Source organism: Camelus bactrianus, chromosome 12, assembly GCF_048773025.1.
Source record: "Camelus bactrianus isolate YW-2024 breed Bactrian camel chromosome 12, ASM4877302v1, whole genome shotgun sequence".
NCBI classification, from domain to species: domain Eukaryota; kingdom Metazoa; phylum Chordata; class Mammalia; order Artiodactyla; family Camelidae; genus Camelus; species Camelus bactrianus.
The window spans coordinates 11,999,783-12,016,624 of record NC_133550.1 but is presented as its reverse complement, the minus strand read 5'-3'; the positions used below and the strand labels follow the sequence as shown (position 1 = coordinate 12,016,624).

Genomic DNA, 16,842 nt, shown 5'->3' with positions numbered 1-16,842 from the left:
GATTATCTTAGATAAAGAAGTCTTCATTTCTGAGTCTTAGTTTCCTCATCTTCAAAATGGGACTAATAATAACTACTCTGTAGGTCTCTGGTAAGAGAAAGCTAGACTAAAGTGGTTGGCACACCTTAAGTCCTAGATAATAGCTATTATTTACATGTGCTCCTAACAAATACAGACGCTTTTAGGCACTGCGAAGATACAGGAGAATGTTCTAGTTGAAAATGATAAAATTCCTGAATCTGCCTAGTTTTCAAAATTCTTTTTGTACATCTTTTCTGCTCATAAGGAAGAGACAAGCAATTAAAACATTTAATATTCTGGGAGCACCTAACGGCTTTTAAAATGTTTAAGAGCTCAGAGTTAAGAACACTTAAGTCCTGAACAGCCACCAAATAATTGGTGGAGCTAAAACGAGAACCCAGCACCCCAGCAACCCTGGGTGACCTTTTTTCGTCGCCTCGTGATCTCACTGAAGTATCCAGGGGCTGTTTCTGGTCGGGGTAATCTCCGGCCAGCTGACTCCTCATTCACCAACACCCCGTGCTGGAGACTAGGTGTTCCTTTGGCCTCAACGCCGCACTATGAGGCGGGTTACTGAGGGCGGGCCTGGCCTTCGAATGTCGAAGGTCACTAAGTGACCTCTTGAACAGGGCTCATTCTTATTTGAGTGTAGAGCGGTACCGCTCTCTTCTCTCTCCGGGAATTCCATCGCTCCAACCCGCCGCCTCCTCCGGGAGCTCAGCCGGCTTCGCAACCGCCCCACCTCAGCTTTCCCGCCCTCTGCGCCTGCACGCACCGCCCGCCGCAGCGGCCCGGGGCGCGGAGGAATCCGCAGGCTCTGGCGGACGGCCCACCGCCTTGCTCTCATTGGATAGCTTCGTCTTTTCTCCGCCCCAAAATTTATGCTTCCTCAATAATTGGACCTGAGCGTTGTCCATCCCAACCCTCAGGCACCGCCCACTTACCTTCCACGAGCCCCTCGCCTCTCGGCTTTCTCTTCTATCGAGTTCGCTCTTCACGGTTCCCCTGTCTAGGGGCGATTGGGTGCACCTGGCGGGGCCCGCGCGTCACAGGGACTGGCCCGTCCTCCAGCTCCAACCCCACCCACTGGGCCCCTCCTCTCTACTTCCCAGGCCCCGCACTTTCCCATGGAGCTCCCCCAACCTTGCCTCCGCCCCTCCCTCCAGCCACCGCTCAGACGCCTTGGGCGCTCTGGCCGAGCGGACGGCACCCTGGGGGGATGCGCTCCATGAAGGCTCTGCAGAAAGCGCTGAGCGGGGCCGGCAGTCACTGCCGGCGGGGAGGCTGGGGTCACCTGAGCCGGAGCCCTCTCCTTGGCGGGGGCGTCCGGCACCAACTCAGTGAGGCCGCTGCGCAGGGCCGGGAGACGCCGCACAGCCACCAGCTGCAGTTCCTGGATCAGTAAGGCTCGCGGGGCTGGGGTAGGGACAGGCTCGCTCCCACCCCCACTGTCGTTCTCACCAGCTTCCGAGTCCCCTACTCCCAGGAGCACGTCGCAACTCCCTTCTCCTCTCCTCGCTTACTGGCCTGCAATGCCCTTTCCTTTAGATTTGGGGCTTTGGGTCTGCCGTGCTCGAGCGGTAACGTGCCGTCCGCCCGGGAGGGCGTTTGGGCAGGTCGGTGTTCGGGATGGTGCCTGTCCAAGGTGCGTACTTAACTGGGAACGCAGGTGGGCGCGGAGTGTTGCTAGATGCACGTGTCTGAGTGCAGGGCGGTGTGTGCACCGCCCATCCTCACCCTCCTCTCCTCCCTGGTCCTCGTATGTATTTTAGAAGATGCGTGGGTATGGAACATCCTGCCTAGTCCTAGTGTACTAGGGTCTATCTATTTCGGCGTGTAATGTGTGATGCATTATTGGTGCGCAGGTACATGCCTGTGTCGTTTGCGAATGACTTGGGGTGTATGCGTTATCAGGGCTCCCTAATCTGTAGAATAAGGGTGGTGATCCGACTGGTTGTTGAATGAGGAAAATATAATAGGGGGGAAAATCACAAGACTCTGATCTCCCAGACCAGAGCCAGTCAGAGCCCTTATAGTGCTGCTCAGGCTCCCTGATTTAAAGGGTTGGCTTCCCTGGGGTTCTTACTCTGCCCAAGAGGCTGCACCCCTCTCCCCTACCACCCAGGAATACTTGGTCTCTTCGAGGTGCAGACAGAGCTGAGCAGGAAATTTTGTCCTCCCCAGAAGCCGACATAGACACCGTCAAAGTAGCCCCTGCTCTAATATAGTAGGAACAGGAAATGGATCACCTCCTCTGTCATTGGTATCTGTTGATGACATTCAGAAAGACATAATTAAGGTAGCCAGACAGACACAGCACTACCTTACCACCACTGGAGTCCTTGTCCTGACAGGTAACAGATCAATAAGGTATTATTTATTTGTAATTAATAATAATTGTTATTATGCTGCACCTTTCCATCAGCCTCTTCTCAAGGAGACACAGACATTTAAACTCAAAAAAAAAAAAAAGGCCTCTCTCCTGTTCTACTCTCCACTCCAACTTTTCCCAAATAATCACCTTGAGAGAAATGGTAGGATAGAGCAAAGGTTTAACCTCCCTCACCCTTACACATTCTGTGGGATGGGGAGCAAGAGATGTCCCTGGTTCCTCCACACACACACACTTCCTTATCAAGTGGAGTCAGGTGATGGAAGTGTTTTCAGGGACCTTGATCCTCCTGCCTATTGTGCCTGTGCTCCCAGGGACTTCTTGGTAAAGACCTTGGACTGATATTCCCTTGGGCAGAAGGAATTGAGAGCACTGGAGGGGGATGGGCTCTGGGAGTGTGACATCATGAGGAGGAGGTGTTCTTGGTGGAGAAGGAGGGCAGTAAGGAGGAAATGCTCTATTATTTAGGTTATTGTTTTTTTTTAATATTTAGTTTTATTCTGTTTCTGATTATGAAAAACAAGGTAAATAAAGTATCAAGAATATAAAAAATCCCACTACTAGAGGTAACCAGTTAATATGATTTATATCTATATATATCCTATATATGTATATAAAATTTAACAAAAATAGGATCATAGTATTCTTTCTTTTTTTGGAAGCCTATCTTTTCCATTTGTGAACAGCTTTTAATATCATTGAATGTGTGCATGCATGATGGTGTCATCCTAATGGCTGCCATTTTGCCATTTTAAGATTCCATTGTATGAAGTATCAATTTATTTAACCAGTCTTCAATTAGGTTACTATATATTCTTATGCACTTGTTCAATTATTTCTTAGAGTAAATTTCTAGAAAGTTTTGCTCCCCAAGAAATCTTTCATTGATATGTTGATACCTTCTAGAGATATTTTTGCATATATCAGCAAATACATGTTGCTATTACATCCCTTTTTTATACAAATATTATCATACTTTATACATTGTTCTGCAGCTTGTTTCCCACCCCCCAACATTATATTGCAGATCAATCCATATCTGGATCGAAAGGTATACAGTTTTTTTTAAGGCTTGCAGTACATTCAGTGGCGAGGCATTATTTCCTGTCTTCCTTCATCTTCCAGGCGCAGAGACCTGCCCTCAAGTGTTCCTACATACTTTTCTTCTTGCGTTATTCCTCAGATAGCTTTTTCCTCCCTTCTGTCATGACATGGATCCTTTTCTCTAAAGCACTAGCCTCACTGTGACAACTGGATTTCTTCAGAAAAGGAAAACGCCCCCCTTTCCTGGTATTCCTCCTGGCCCAAAACATACAGATGTCTAGTCTATGCCAAGCTTCTTTAGAGACTTTTTATTTTTTAATGCATTGTTTCAATAGATAATATACTCATAGTCTATATATCACATTCAGTAGATAAAATATACATGGTTTAACATTCAAAGTATGCAAGAGGGGAGGGTATAGCTCAAGTGGTAGAGCACATGCTTAGCATGCATGAGGTTCTGGGTTCAATCCCCAATAACTCCTCTTTAAAAAAAAATAAGCCTAATTATCCCCCACCAAAAATTGACCAAAGTATATAAAAATATATATAGTGAGAAGTATCCCTCCCACTCCTCTTGCCCAGCACCTGCTTCCTGTCCCTAGAGGGAGACAAATCAGTCTTATCTGTCTCTTATACATTCTTCCAGAAATATTTTTTACCTGAGAAAGCAAACATATATTTTTCCCTTTTAAGCATAAAAATTACCATACTATAAACACTGTCCACAGCTTGCTTCTTTTAGCTAATACTACATCTTAAAGATCATTCCCTGTCAATCTTTAAAGCATGCTCTCATTTCTTTTTTTAACATTGCATAATATTCCATCATACGAATATACCTAATTTACCTAACTAGTTCCCTGTTGATGCACATTTAGGTTGCTTCCAGTGTTACTACTACTAACAGTGCAGTGAATAACTGAATGTTACCTTGTAGGTATGTGAACACACTTATATGATAAATATCTGGAAGTCAAATTGTTGGGACTAAGGATTTTGAAGGGTCTTAATCTCAAATAGTTGTCATACTTGGAAGGATTTGATAAAGTAATTCCTCTAAATCTGTTAACATATTAATAGGAGAACTCTTGAAGACCAAGAAGTCCTTAGTATGTGGTTTTTTAGGTGCTAAAAGCCAATAAGAGATACTCTGGGGAAAAGGAACTTTGTAGAAAGGCAACTTGGTAATTCTTTATAGAAGATCCACTATGTGCGAGGGACTTTGCTCAATGCTAGGAAGACAAAGATACATGAAACACAAAGACGTAACAGTGAAGCAGAGGAGACTGTCTTCTGTCAAGAAGACAGTATGTTGTGTCATACCAGCAGCATAAGCAAAATCTGGAGGTTTGGGAAAGCCTTTACGGAATTAGTAACATTTGATCTGGGATCTTGAAGGATGAGCAGGACTGTGCAGGTGAAGGAGAAAAAGGTCTTTCCATGTGGAAGCTTCAGCATAAGCAAAAGCCAGGAAGCCTGGCAATGCCTGGCCCATTTGGGGAGCCAACTTCTACCTGGCATAACTAGAGTATGGAGGCATGGTGGAGAACAGGAAAGGAATGTTGGCAGGTTTTAAGGATCCTTAAATGCTATACCAAGAAGTAAGGACTTATTTTGAAGGCACTGGGGAACTAGCAAAGGTTTTTGAGTAGAGAGATGATACTTGGGTTTTAGAAAGATAACTGGCACATTGTAGAATATGGGTTGCAAGTCAAGATACTGTAATAGCAGTTAGGTAACAGACGAAAAGGAGCTAACGGTAAAGAAGCATGATTTACTGAGCACCTACTTTGTGAAAGTTTTTCATAAAATGTCATTTAAATTAAGCCTCACATCACCCATGTGAAGCAGACTTTACTACCCTTATTTTACAGATACTTCAGCACTATTAAATAACCTGACACATTAAGATCACACATCTATTAAGGGGCAAACTGGTTCTTTCTATTACACCATGTTGGCACAGGGGAAGAGAAGAAAAGAGGTGGATTCGAGAGACATTATGGAGATAGATTTATCTGATGTTGGTTATACGTATAAGGTATGGGAATTATCCAAATGATTCCACGTTTCCAGCTTGGCCCCTGGGTGAGTGGTAATGCTATTAAACGGGAAACACAAGAGAAGGAGCAGACAGAAGGAGGTAAGATGACCTCAGGCTTGGACATGTTGAGTTTGCAGTGCCTATGGGACATCTAGAGATGGAAGCATCTAGAAGGCAAGTAGAAATAAATGCCTGAAGTTTAGGAACAAAAGAAAGCTAGAGAGTAAGATTTAAGACTTCTCAGGACAGATGTGAAGGTTGGAATTACAGGGATAGATCAGATGGTTCAGGGAGGAGGCGTAGACTGAGGACACCTACCTACTGATAAGCCCATGTTCAAGGAAGAGGACTAGTTCTCAGTTCTCAGGTTCCTTTCCTCCTTCCCTGTTTCTGCCCCCAAACAGTGATTCTTCAGAGAGTGGTATGCTGTCCCGCCTGGGTGATCTGCTCTTCTACACTATTGCTGAGGGACAGGAACGAATCCCTATCCACAAGTTCACCACTGTGAGTTCCTCTCTACTTGCTCAGAACGCTAATCCCTTAGGATCTCTGGAGACTGGGAAAGGGAAGCTAGACCAGAGCAGGGCAGCTAACGGGTTGCTTCATGAAGAACAGCAAATGATAACACATGCCTAGGCTGATGAGGCAAGCCCATCCCTGCCCCACGTGGGATGGCTCAACCCTGTGACTCAACCCTCCTTCTTGGTTTGCAACTTTGACCCAGGGGGTTCAGAAACTAGCTGTCTTGATGAAAAAGGGCAGGAAACCCCTATTGGCCCTCAGAGCTGTTACATTCCCTCCTTTCTTAGTCTGCAAACCCATTGTTCCACCTGTTGTAGTAGTTGGGAAAGATGACTGGGATTGGATTCTTGTCCTTGTAGCTGACCTTACCAAGCTTCTTTCCCCTGAAGGCACTGAAGGCCACTGGACTGCAGACGTCGGATCCCCGGCTCCGGGACTGCATGAGCCAGATGCGCCACATGGTTCGAGAGTCCAGCAGTGGTGGCCTCTTGGACCGAGATCTCTTCCGAAAGTGAGGGCCCCAGAAACAAAGGCACCACTCTCAAAACCGTTCTGTGGACTTAGACTCTAAAAGCAGGGAGGGATCGTGGGGATTGGATAATTTAACCCCTTATTTCATTTTATTACTTATTTATTACACAAATAATATATGAATATGCATATACTCCTTATAAAAGTTTAAATAATAGAGAAATACATGTCCTCCTTTCCCTCTCTCCCTAGTCCCAGCCCCCTTTCCCAGAAGTAAACATTGTTAATAGATTAGTGGGTATCTTCTAGAGAATGTCCTATGCATTTACATACACATAGGAATAGATGTAAGTATACATTAGATGTAAGTATAATTTAGGATTTTTTAAATATAAAAATGACCTACTGTACATATTATTCAGGTATTATTTTTTGTCCTATTCCAAGACACTGTGTCTTGGGGTATCTTTCCATGTCACTACAACCCCTCATTTTAGAGACAAAGAAACTTAAGACCCAGAAAGATCAAGTGATGGGCCAGAGGTCACACAGCTGGTGGCCCCAAATCTGATGACCACTCACACCTTCTTTATTCCCAACTTCCATGGCTCCAGAGTGAGTCACAGCTGCATCTCTCCAGCCCCCTAACCCAATCGTGTCTGGGATCCAGGTGTGTGAGCAGCAACATTGTGCTCCTGACCCAGGCATTCCGAAAGAAGTTTGTCATTCCTGATTTTGAGGAGTTCACGAGCCATGTGGACCGCATCTTTGAAGATGCCAAAGAGCTCACTGGAGGCAAAGTGAGGGCCAGGGGACTGAGGGAGGGGCAAGGGCTCTGGGCCAGGTACACCTTGCTTCTCGGAGATTTCCTGGGGCTGGGAATCCAATGGATGTGAGATGAGAAGCAGGACCTCCAACAATGGGGATGAGGGCTTTATGTATTTTATGTGTCTAGAGCAGGTGAGGGAATCTGAAGTTTTTATTGAGACAACTGATACAAGGATTCAGTAGAACTTTGAGACCCATGGGGTAATTGAGCCTCAGAACAGAAAAGGGAAGCTGACTTCAGAATTCTCTTTGTACCTTTCATAGGCTTTACTGCCATCTCTGTAGGAGTGGGGTTACAGAAGATAAGGCCTTCTAGGACTTAAGGCTTGGATGTCTCTAAGAACAACAGGAAGGAGGGAACTCTGTTGTCCTGCAGAAGACAGAATATTAGTTTTTATCTAAAAGATTCTCCTGAGCCTGATCCTCAGCACTGTTCCCTCCCTCCACATCCATATCTCCATTCTGTCTATTTCTCTCCCTACTTGTACCCAGGTGGCGGCCTACATCCCTCAGCTGGCCAAGTCAAATCCAGACCTGTGGGGCGTCTCTCTGTGCACTGTGGATGGTCAGCGGTGAGATGCTGGGTGAGGAAGGGGAGGCAGGGCCCAGGTGCAGAGCACAGTCTGACCCCTTCCATGGCACCTGTCTGCCTCTAGGCACTCCGTGGGCCACACAAAGATCCCCTTCTGCCTGCAGTCCTGTGTGAAGCCTCTCACCTATGCCATCTCCGTAAGTACCCTGGGCACAGACTACGTGCACAAGTTTGTGGGCAAGGAGCCCAGCGGCCTGCGCTACAACAAGCTCTCCCTCAACGAGGAAGGTGAGTGCTCGCAGAGCCCAGACCAGACTCACGGACGGACGCCCTCTTCTTACCCCACCCTGCCCCCCAGCCTTTTTCGTGTGTTTGTTTCTCTGCCCTCCCCATCAGCTCTGTCATTCCATCCTCCCCAGCAAAGAAATCTTTCCCGTCTACCTTGCAGAGTGGGCAGGCTGTAAAGGAGGTTTTGCTCAGTGGCTGATAAGACTCTGGGGGGTTTGTATTTCCCCAGGGATCCCCCATAACCCCATGGTCAATGCTGGTGCCATTGTTGTGAGCTCCCTGATCAAGGTCAGTGCTTCCAGAAGGTACTGTTCTCTGAACCCCCTCTTTGCTATATCCCTCATGTCTGCCCATCTCTCTCGGCAGATTGTTCTGAGGGTGCCCAGGAGGTAGTGAGGGCACAGCAGGGACCCACAAATTATGCTGAGGTTGTTAGTAAAAGGAACTGTACCCCTGCTCCCTCCCATGAGTCTGGAGCCCAGAACTTCCTGGCCTTTAGGGAAGCGAGCAGGTCCTGACCTCTGCCTGGGACCAAGGGCCAAATGCCAGACACAGGGGGAGGACAGCTCTATTAGGTACCGATTGGCCACTTCTGGGTGTGGAACACATGGAAAGAAGGGTGAATGGCCAGACAGGGTAACTATTCACGTCACCTGGAACTGTGAGCTGGCCTTGAGCAAGGATGTCAGGCCAGCCTGTCAGCTGTAGGTCTCCCAGGGCTTGAGCAAGAACCTGAGAGCAGTGTGGGCAGCAACACCCCAGAGCCAATCACAGCCCCTCCTGGGGAAGGTGGTGTTAGGAACCCTCCCCACAAGGGACTCAGGTGTCAGAGTCCCTGTGGTGTCAACACTATAGCTGACATGTACCGGAAGCAACTGGGGAGTAGGGAAGAGCAGGCTCAGGCTCCCCTCTGGCTCTGGGATAGCTCTGTCTACAGCCCCGTATCTGGGACCTGCCTCATCCCATTCCCATCGAAACAGGCCCTACTGACTTGACTCTCAGCTAAAATCTTTAGCTTTATTTCAGTGGTCAGTATAATTGCACAGTATACTGTATGCAACACATACCCTCCTCTCATTCCCATCACTCATGCTAGTCTTGGAGACAGCTATGAGAATCAGGGATAGGACAGAGTAAGGCTCCAGCCTGGGGTGTAAGGAATGGGGATGGGAGTCAGGGATACGGGTGGGGCTTGGGGACAGGACTGGAATTAGGCAAGTGAAAGTGGAAGTCAGGGATGAGGACTGGCATTGAGAATGGGAATAGGAGTGAGACTCAGGGGTGGGTGAGACTCACAGATGGGATGAGCTTATCTATACTCATTAATTGATAATAAAATCTAAGTGGTTTAGTTTTGAAGATCACTAGGTATGCAAAGATATTTAAAAAAAAAAAGTCTCAGCTGTGAAAAAAAAATCATTGTAAAATGCAACACATGCCCAAACACTTTAACTCCACAAGGTCCTTCTAACCGACTCTGCCACCTCCTAGGCCTAGAATACTGATATCTCTTTCTCTGTCTCTGCAGATGGACTGTAACAAAGCAGAGAAGTTTGATTTTGTAAGTTCCCTTGCTGCTCAGCCCCTGGCTGTCTTTCTCCATGGCATGTTATCCACTCCAGCTGCCCCAGTGCCTGGCTCTAACCCCACTTTGATGGTGCACCAGCCCACACCAGAAGCCTTATTTCTAGAGGTGTGGGAGCCTGCTGGCTTCAGAGAGGAAAGCCTCCTGAAGTCCTTGCTGGGATCAGGACTGAGGAGTTCAGAAGGGTTAGTCAGCCTGTATGTGTTTAGGAGGGGTCCTCACGCACGAGGTGCCTCCCATGCCCCTTTTTCTCTTCCAGGTTTTGCAATATCTGAACAAAATGGCTGGGAATGAATACATGGGTTTCAGCAATGCCACGTAAGGCCCTGTTCACAGGATCGGCTGAATGCACCTTGGGGCGTGTGTGTGTGTATGTGGAGAATGGAGGAGGAGGAGGTGGACGATAGAGGAAGTCTTAGGAGGAAAAATTCCCAGGGGAATTTTGGCCTCCCAGCTTCCTCTGAGCCCCTTCATTGACATTTGTCTACTTTGTAAAAAGAATTTGTTCCATTTCTATTTAGTACTTAATGAGAGAGATGGTGTAAGAGTTTGCACTGGGCCCTTTCTTAACCAAGCCTCTCAAAGCCAAAAACCTCACGTTTTCCTAGACTAGGTGACTAGACTATTTTGGGTTTGGTTTTGTTTTTCACACTTTACAATAAAGCTGGGCCCAGTGCTTGCTCGGGTTCAGAAGTCTCCTCCAGCATCACCGTGACAATTTATAAAGGGGCCGATTTAGTTTGACATGTGTGATCTAGTCCCTCTCAGGGAAGATATTTCCCCCCTTCTCCTCACACTCACCTCTCAAATGTCAATTACTAAACCGGGTGTTTGCTTCAGATTCCAGTCAGAGAAGGAAACAGGGGATCGGAATTATGCCATCGGCTATTATCTAAAGGAAAAGAAGGTAACTGGGAGAGGCCGGTAGAGAAAGTACCCTGGAGATCCTGCGGCTGGTGGAGGGCAGTTGGGTGTGGGGACTTTGGCTGAAATCCTGACACTGTGACAGGGACTGCTGATGGCCTGGAGAGAAACGCTCTCCCCTCTTCTTCCTTGCAGTGCTTTCCTAAAGGGGTGGACATGATGGCTGCCCTCGATCTCTACTTCCAGGTAAGCAAGCGCTGCTGTTTAGCCCAGGGTCAAGGGAACAGGACAGACTGCCCTCTTGCTCCGACCCACGAGAGGGATGCTTGTCTCCCGTGGTCTGGTGTCCTTCAGAAACGCCAGGGGAACTTGTCGAAGGATTAGGGTGCCAAGAACATTGCTCTGCCCGCAAGAGCACAGCGTTCAGGCCCACACCACACCCTCACCTGCACCTTGTCTCCACAGCTGTGCTCCGTGGAGGTGACCTGTGAATCAGGCAGTGTCATGGCAGCCACCCTGGCCAACGGCGGGATCTGCCCCATCACAGGCGAGAGCGTGCTGAGCGCTGAAGCAGTGCGCAACACCCTCAGCCTCATGCACTCCTGCGGCATGTACGACTTCTCGGGCCAGTTTGCCTTCCACGTGAGTGCTTCTGGCCCTGCCATCTGTTTGCAACGAGCCCAGAGCCCAGAGCCAAGAGAGGACACTGTCTCTGAAGTGGGAGAGGTGGAAGCTTGTTCCTGCCTCTCATGCACTTACTTCCAGCCAGGCAATTAGGGGAGTTTGTCAAACACACTAAGTCCCCAAACACGTAAACACATGACAGTGCAGCTTCAGAACCACTCCTCTGTGCCCTTCACTGGGCTGACGAGTCTCCTCCAGGTCTCATCCAGGATGTCACTGCCAAAGAGAGGTCTTTTTGGTCTTCCTCTCTCCCCCTCCCACATCATTCTCAGTCACAGCACCTTGCTTTTTTTATGACGTGTTATTATCAGTTGTGATTATTCCCGTTTGTTTCCCTGTTGATTGTCTATCTCCTACCAGCAGAACGTAAGTTAACAGGGCCTCTCCTAGGGCTTGCACAGCGTCAGGCACATAGTAGATAATACATACTTCCTTACTGAGTTATAAATTCAAGAGGGGGCAGGGAAGGATAGGAGTAAGAAAAACTAATCAACAAACCCAGAGGTTGAGAAGGGTGTGGCCTTGCCCACACAGTTATTTGGGACAGACTGCCTTGTTAACCTGGACGTGGGGCACCTCTAGCTCATCCTGTGTCACCTCTGTCCCCAAGGTGGGTCTGCCAGCCAAGTCAGCGGTGTCAGGAGCCATCCTCCTGGTGGTGCCCAATGTCATGGGAATGATGTGTCTGTCACCTCCACTGGACAAGCTGGGGAACAGCTATAGGGGCGTCAGCTTCTGCCAGGTGAGTCACTTTGCATACAGTATTTAACATTTTTGAATGAGTAAATCAATTTTGAGTTCCTCCTGGGAGCAAGGAGGAAGTAAACAATCTCTATGGCTTATAATTCTAGAAGTTGGTGTCTCTCTTCAATTTCCACAACTATGACAACCTGAAGCACTGTGCTCGGAAGTTAGACCCACGGCGTGAAGGGGGAGAAGTTCGGGTAAGGAAAACCCCAGGTGGCCTGCAAGACTATTTCAGGATAGAACATGCAGTAACACTTCAGGAAAACCCTTGGCTAAGCGTCCGTGGAGGGGGGTGATGGGGCAGAGCTGGGCATGGGTGGATTAAAAGTCACAGTTAACCTCAGGTAGGTATGATATGTTTTCCAGAACAAGACTGTGGTGAACCTGTTATTTGCTGCCTCTAGTGGAGATGTCTCAGCTCTTCGAAGGTACTTCTACTGTGACCAAATAGACCCAATAAAATACTCCTGGTCAGAGATCTCATTAGCAGTCAACAAAGCAAAATTGTTAAGTGTTTCAGCTTTAGAGTCAGAGTTGACAGAGTTGACATTTAAATGAGGTGCTTTTTTTTTTTAAGTACAATCACTGCCATGTGGTAAGAGCTTAATTAATGGTAACCATTGTTATGATTAACCTGGGTGTTGAAAGCAGAGTCCTAGAAGGGAGGTAGGACTACCTGCCTCAAATGGATCACCAACATCAACAAGTATGTCCCGGACACCTACCACAGGTAGGCAGTGATGTTTCTGGAACCACCACACTCCCACCTCTCTGACATAGGAGAACAGTCTCATCTGGGTAGAGAACATAGATTGTACAGGGTCTACAGATGTTAGCATAAGCTCTGTTTTACTTTTGCTGGAACCCATTCAGTCTGACCCCATTTCAGGAAGGATACCAGTGATTCTCGGCTGCTCAGGGTAACTCCAGCTACTTTGCACTTCCCCCAGGTTTGCCTTGTCAGCCATGGACATGGAACAGAAAGACTATGACTCCCGCACAGCTCTGCATGTTGCTGCAGCTGAAGGTATGTGAGGGTTAAATAAGAGGGGAAGCAGATCTTAAAGCCCATCTTTTCTACCAAGAGTACCCCACCTCACGTGGGCCCTCAAGGTTCCAAGGGCAGCAACTAGTTTTGTCCAGATACCCTTCAGTTGTAGGCTGACTACTGTTGGGTGCCGCAAGAGCGAAAATGGGAGGCCTTTCTCCCTCCCCTCTTAGTTCGGACTCCAGCCACCAAGGGTCTACACTGATGTTAACACCGAAAGAATCAGGATCTATACCCTCTCATTTTCCTTCTGCCCATATTCTTAGGACACACTGAAGTCGTTAAATTCCTGATTGAGGCTTGCAAAGTGAATCCTTTTGTTAAGGACAGGTGAGTAGGATTAAGCTAAAAGGCGGGGATGGGAGGTGGGCAGCAGCTTCCCCACCACTGCGCTCCAGCCACCACAGTTATGTATATAACCGGGGCACTCTCGATATCTTCTTTGCCTAATCATGGTCTTTGTTCCTCCTCTTAGGTGGGGCAACATCCCCCTGGATGATGCTGTGCAGTTCAACCACCTGGAGGTGGTGAAACTGCTCCAAGATTACCAGGACTCATACACACCATCTGAGACTCAGGCTGAAGCAGCAGCTGAGGTCCTGTCCAAAGAGAACTTAGAGAGCATGGTGTGAGCATGGGGCATGCGCAGTCCCTGTGTAAGAAAAAGCACGAGCTGGCCACACACTTTAACATGTAACCACTGGACATGCTATGGAGAGCCACACTGTTTCAGTGTGGACCAAGACTTAGGCCAGTGCTTTCTGTGAGAGTCAAAATACCCCGTTCCCTTAGCAGACAGAGTACAGAGAAGTGCCTTGATGGACACCGGCAGTAGAGCTATCCATGGAGTTTGGGGGCTTCTTCAAGGGACAGCCTGATGGCTTAGGCCACTCAAAATCATCCCAGGTCTTCACCTAGGTCCCCTCTTCCTCTCCTTGAAGAAACCATTATGAGAGAGACTCTGGTGAAGGGGCTCTAGATACCAAGCACGCGCATGCATCCACAGAGGAAGTGGGGAGCTATGTACCGGGCTTCAGTTGTCTGGAAAGATCTGCCACCCACGTTGGCCAGGACGTGCTGCTGCTACTGCTAACAGCAATTTCATAGACAGAAAAAGTATTTTCTGCTCAAATAAACTTTAATTACACAAATTATTTTTACTGGACCCAGTCCTTCTCTTTCTCCCCTAGCAGCATCTAGCTGCATCACCATCATAAAGGGAGAATAAGATGGAACCACAGAGTCAGACAGAGCCCAAGCAACACATATTTCACACACATACTCACTCACCCCACTAGGTTTTCCTCAGCTACCAATACTGCTTTAGGTTACGTGTATTCTGACAGGGGAGGCAAATGGGTCTGAGCAGGTCTCAAAATGGACTGTGTAAGACCTCAGGCCTCCCTCCTCCTTCTAGAAGTCACAACTGTAGCAAAAATGAAGATGGAACTTCCCAAGAATAAAGTTTCTAACACCAATTCCCTCAGTAAGCCCCAAATGTCTCTTCCCCTTTGGTCATGGTTGTAACTGGGTCCAATGAGTCCAACAGATTGACCAGGTGTCAGAGGTGTGCAGATTAAGGCAGATGAGCTCAGGTTTAGGAGAGCTGCAGCTGTATGGGACTGAGTCTGTAACACTAAGGTATTGGGGAAGGATGGCTGTTACTCTGATAGTCAGCAAAACACTTCCTGAGGGAGCCAGAGCCCAGACTGTAAATGCTGTACAGAAAGGGCCAAATCATTCACTGCACCACTCCTCCAGCCAGAGGTAGAAAAGATTTACTCTGGAGAGATTCGGTAGAGTCCCCAAAACAAACAAGTTACATGTGGGCAAAAGGAGGGAGAGGTAGCACAGTGAAGAATAAATTCAAACATAGCTGGAAATTAAGCCCCCAGGACTGAATACAGTCTGTGAAAGACCAGGGTACAGGGAGGCAGAGAGACTGAAGGAAGCAAGTCAGAGAAAGTACATTCATGACAGCCTAGGAAACTAGCAGTAGTGTGGGGGTGGAGAGAGGGTGGCTGTATGCCTAGCTTTCACAGGGTAAGGGAGTGGAAGATGACTAAGATATTGCACAGAAGACCCGACACTGAATTGTGGGAGCTAGCGGTTGCTTGGGGAACAGTTAAAAGGTTTCGGACACTTAGAGCGGAAGACTGGCCAAGAGCATGATTAGGTACTTCAGCAATGGACATACTAGAGGCCTTCAGGCACCTCAAGCCCTGAGTGGGTCAGCAGCTCTCCATCCCAAAGGGCAAAGGCAGGCACCACTGGACCCCGGAAATCTGTCTGTAGTGTGTGGACCACAGCAACCCGGCTCACATCCACCAGGCTCAGCTTCTGGGCCTCATACTCCAGCAGCAGCCCCACCTTCTCTGGCTGCCCAATGCCCTCAATAGGGGCTTTCTCTTTGGCGAACATGGTGTGCCACTTGCGCTGGGCATAGGTGAACACCCAGGAACGATCGTCAACACCAATGCAGCTATCCCGGGACATGTCCACATCTGCCACTCCTATTCGGAATTGCTGGGAGCGCTTCACTGTCACCTCCCAGTAGTGCCTGCCACTGGTGACCGCTGTGTCTGCCAGCACCACTGCCCACTCCCGGAATCGCTCCACATTCAGGGCCAATTTTGTGGGCTCCAATCCCACCATGCCATATTTGACACCTGTGTCACCTCTGAAGAGTACCAGGCTGCTGTGAGCGGTCTTTTCTTCCAGTTTGAAACTGATGCCTGCGGGCAAAGCAAAGAGACGGGATAATGACGTGGGCTGAATCTCCGGAAATAGGGACAAATACATATCCCGATGTGAAACATTCACTCATGAGATTACAAGGAAACACGGGAAAGTGAGAATGTCAAGCCGGCGAGAGCGGGAGCGCTTTAGTATGCACAGCCCAAGGAGCCGAAAAGCTCGGACTGGGGAAGCCCTGGTATTTAAAGAAACCAGAGAGTGTCCTAGGTTTGGAATCTTAAGACCAACGCCGATGGGGGAAGGAGAATGAGTCGAAGGGGCTGGAGTTGTTTCTCCGAGCGGACTCCAGCCAGAATAACAGACGGGAACTATTTTGAAAGCAAAAGAGAGTAAAAGGATCTAATCCTACCTCTGCGGGCTTCCGCGGCGGCAACTCCCAATCGTTTGGCTCCCCAGCGGCACAGGCACAGCGAGCGTGCAAAGGGCAGCGCCATCTTGCAGCACGGATGAACAGGGCCCGCCCCCCGGCAGAGACCCCGCCGTCTGCCCGCCTGCTCCCCTCACACGTGGTGCGCAAGAGGCTGCCGCGCAGTGTGATGACGTGAGGGAGCAGCACCCCCGCAGGGAGCCGCCATTTTCGTGAATTCTGTTCTGACTCCACCCGCAGTTGACAATTTATTCAATTTTTGTGCAAAGAGGAATGCTGCCCACATTTTAACTAAATAGGACGTTTAAAGAGATGGTGTAGCAAGACAGTTAAAAGTATAGATTTGAGTTAAATAATAATTGGATTCGAACCCTGCACCTCTGTGTGACTTTGGGCAAAATCAGTTCTCTGAGGCTGCGTGTTCTCATTTGTAAAACAGAAAAATGTCTAGCGGTCAGACTTAAGTAAAAGTTAAACGAGAGAATAACCCGAATACATAGGCAGTTAGCAACCACTGGGTAAATGGCAGTTCTAATAAATATTAAAATGCGCAAATACTATAAATGTTTGTTTTCTGTTTTCAGGGCCAGCAGTGGAAGGTTTGACTCAATATTTGGTTTTCTCAGTTTACTCTCCAAATAACAC

At 48.1% G+C, this 16,842-nt stretch overlaps 2 protein-coding genes across 6 annotated transcripts; one reads left to right on the top strand and one right to left on the bottom strand.

Annotated features, from left to right (window-relative positions):
• The first annotated feature begins 965 nt into the window (after positions 1 to 965).
• GLS2 (glutaminase 2) lies at positions 966 to 14,227 on the top strand. Of its 5 annotated transcripts, XM_074374692.1 has the most exons (19): positions 1,406 to 1,422; positions 1,570 to 1,666; positions 5,909 to 6,008; positions 6,416 to 6,537; positions 7,168 to 7,297; positions 7,818 to 7,897; positions 7,982 to 8,145; positions 8,306 to 8,433; positions 9,674 to 9,706; positions 9,990 to 10,048; positions 10,571 to 10,637; positions 10,790 to 10,840; positions 11,060 to 11,236; positions 11,889 to 12,020; positions 12,130 to 12,222; positions 12,392 to 12,453; positions 12,976 to 13,052; positions 13,340 to 13,403; positions 13,549 to 14,227. In XM_074374692.1, the coding sequence occupies exons 3-19, from the start codon at positions 5,928 to 5,930 to the stop codon at positions 13,703 to 13,705; spliced, it is 1,677 nt and encodes a 558-aa protein (XP_074230793.1). In that variant the 5' UTR covers positions 1,406 to 1,422; positions 1,570 to 1,666; positions 5,909 to 5,927; the 3' UTR covers positions 13,706 to 14,227. The 5 variants fall into 5 exon arrangements, with proteins under 5 accessions (XP_074230792.1, XP_010962138.1, XP_074230794.1 ...); XM_074374691.1 differs by lacking the exon at positions 1,570 to 1,666 and having other exon boundaries at positions 966 to 1,422; XM_010963836.3 differs by lacking the exon at positions 1,570 to 1,666 and having other exon boundaries at positions 967 to 1,422; positions 8,375 to 8,433.
• On the bottom strand, positions 14,191 to 16,331 carry SPRYD4 (SPRY domain containing 4). Its single transcript, XM_010963835.3, has 2 exons — positions 16,180 to 16,331; positions 14,191 to 15,808 (listed from the first exon to the last, which is right to left on the bottom strand). The coding sequence occupies exons 1-2, from the start codon at positions 16,262 to 16,264 to the stop codon at positions 15,270 to 15,272; spliced, it is 624 nt and encodes a 207-aa protein (XP_010962137.1). The 5' UTR covers positions 16,265 to 16,331; the 3' UTR covers positions 14,191 to 15,269.
• Between the last annotated feature and the right edge of the window lie 511 nt (positions 16,332 to 16,842).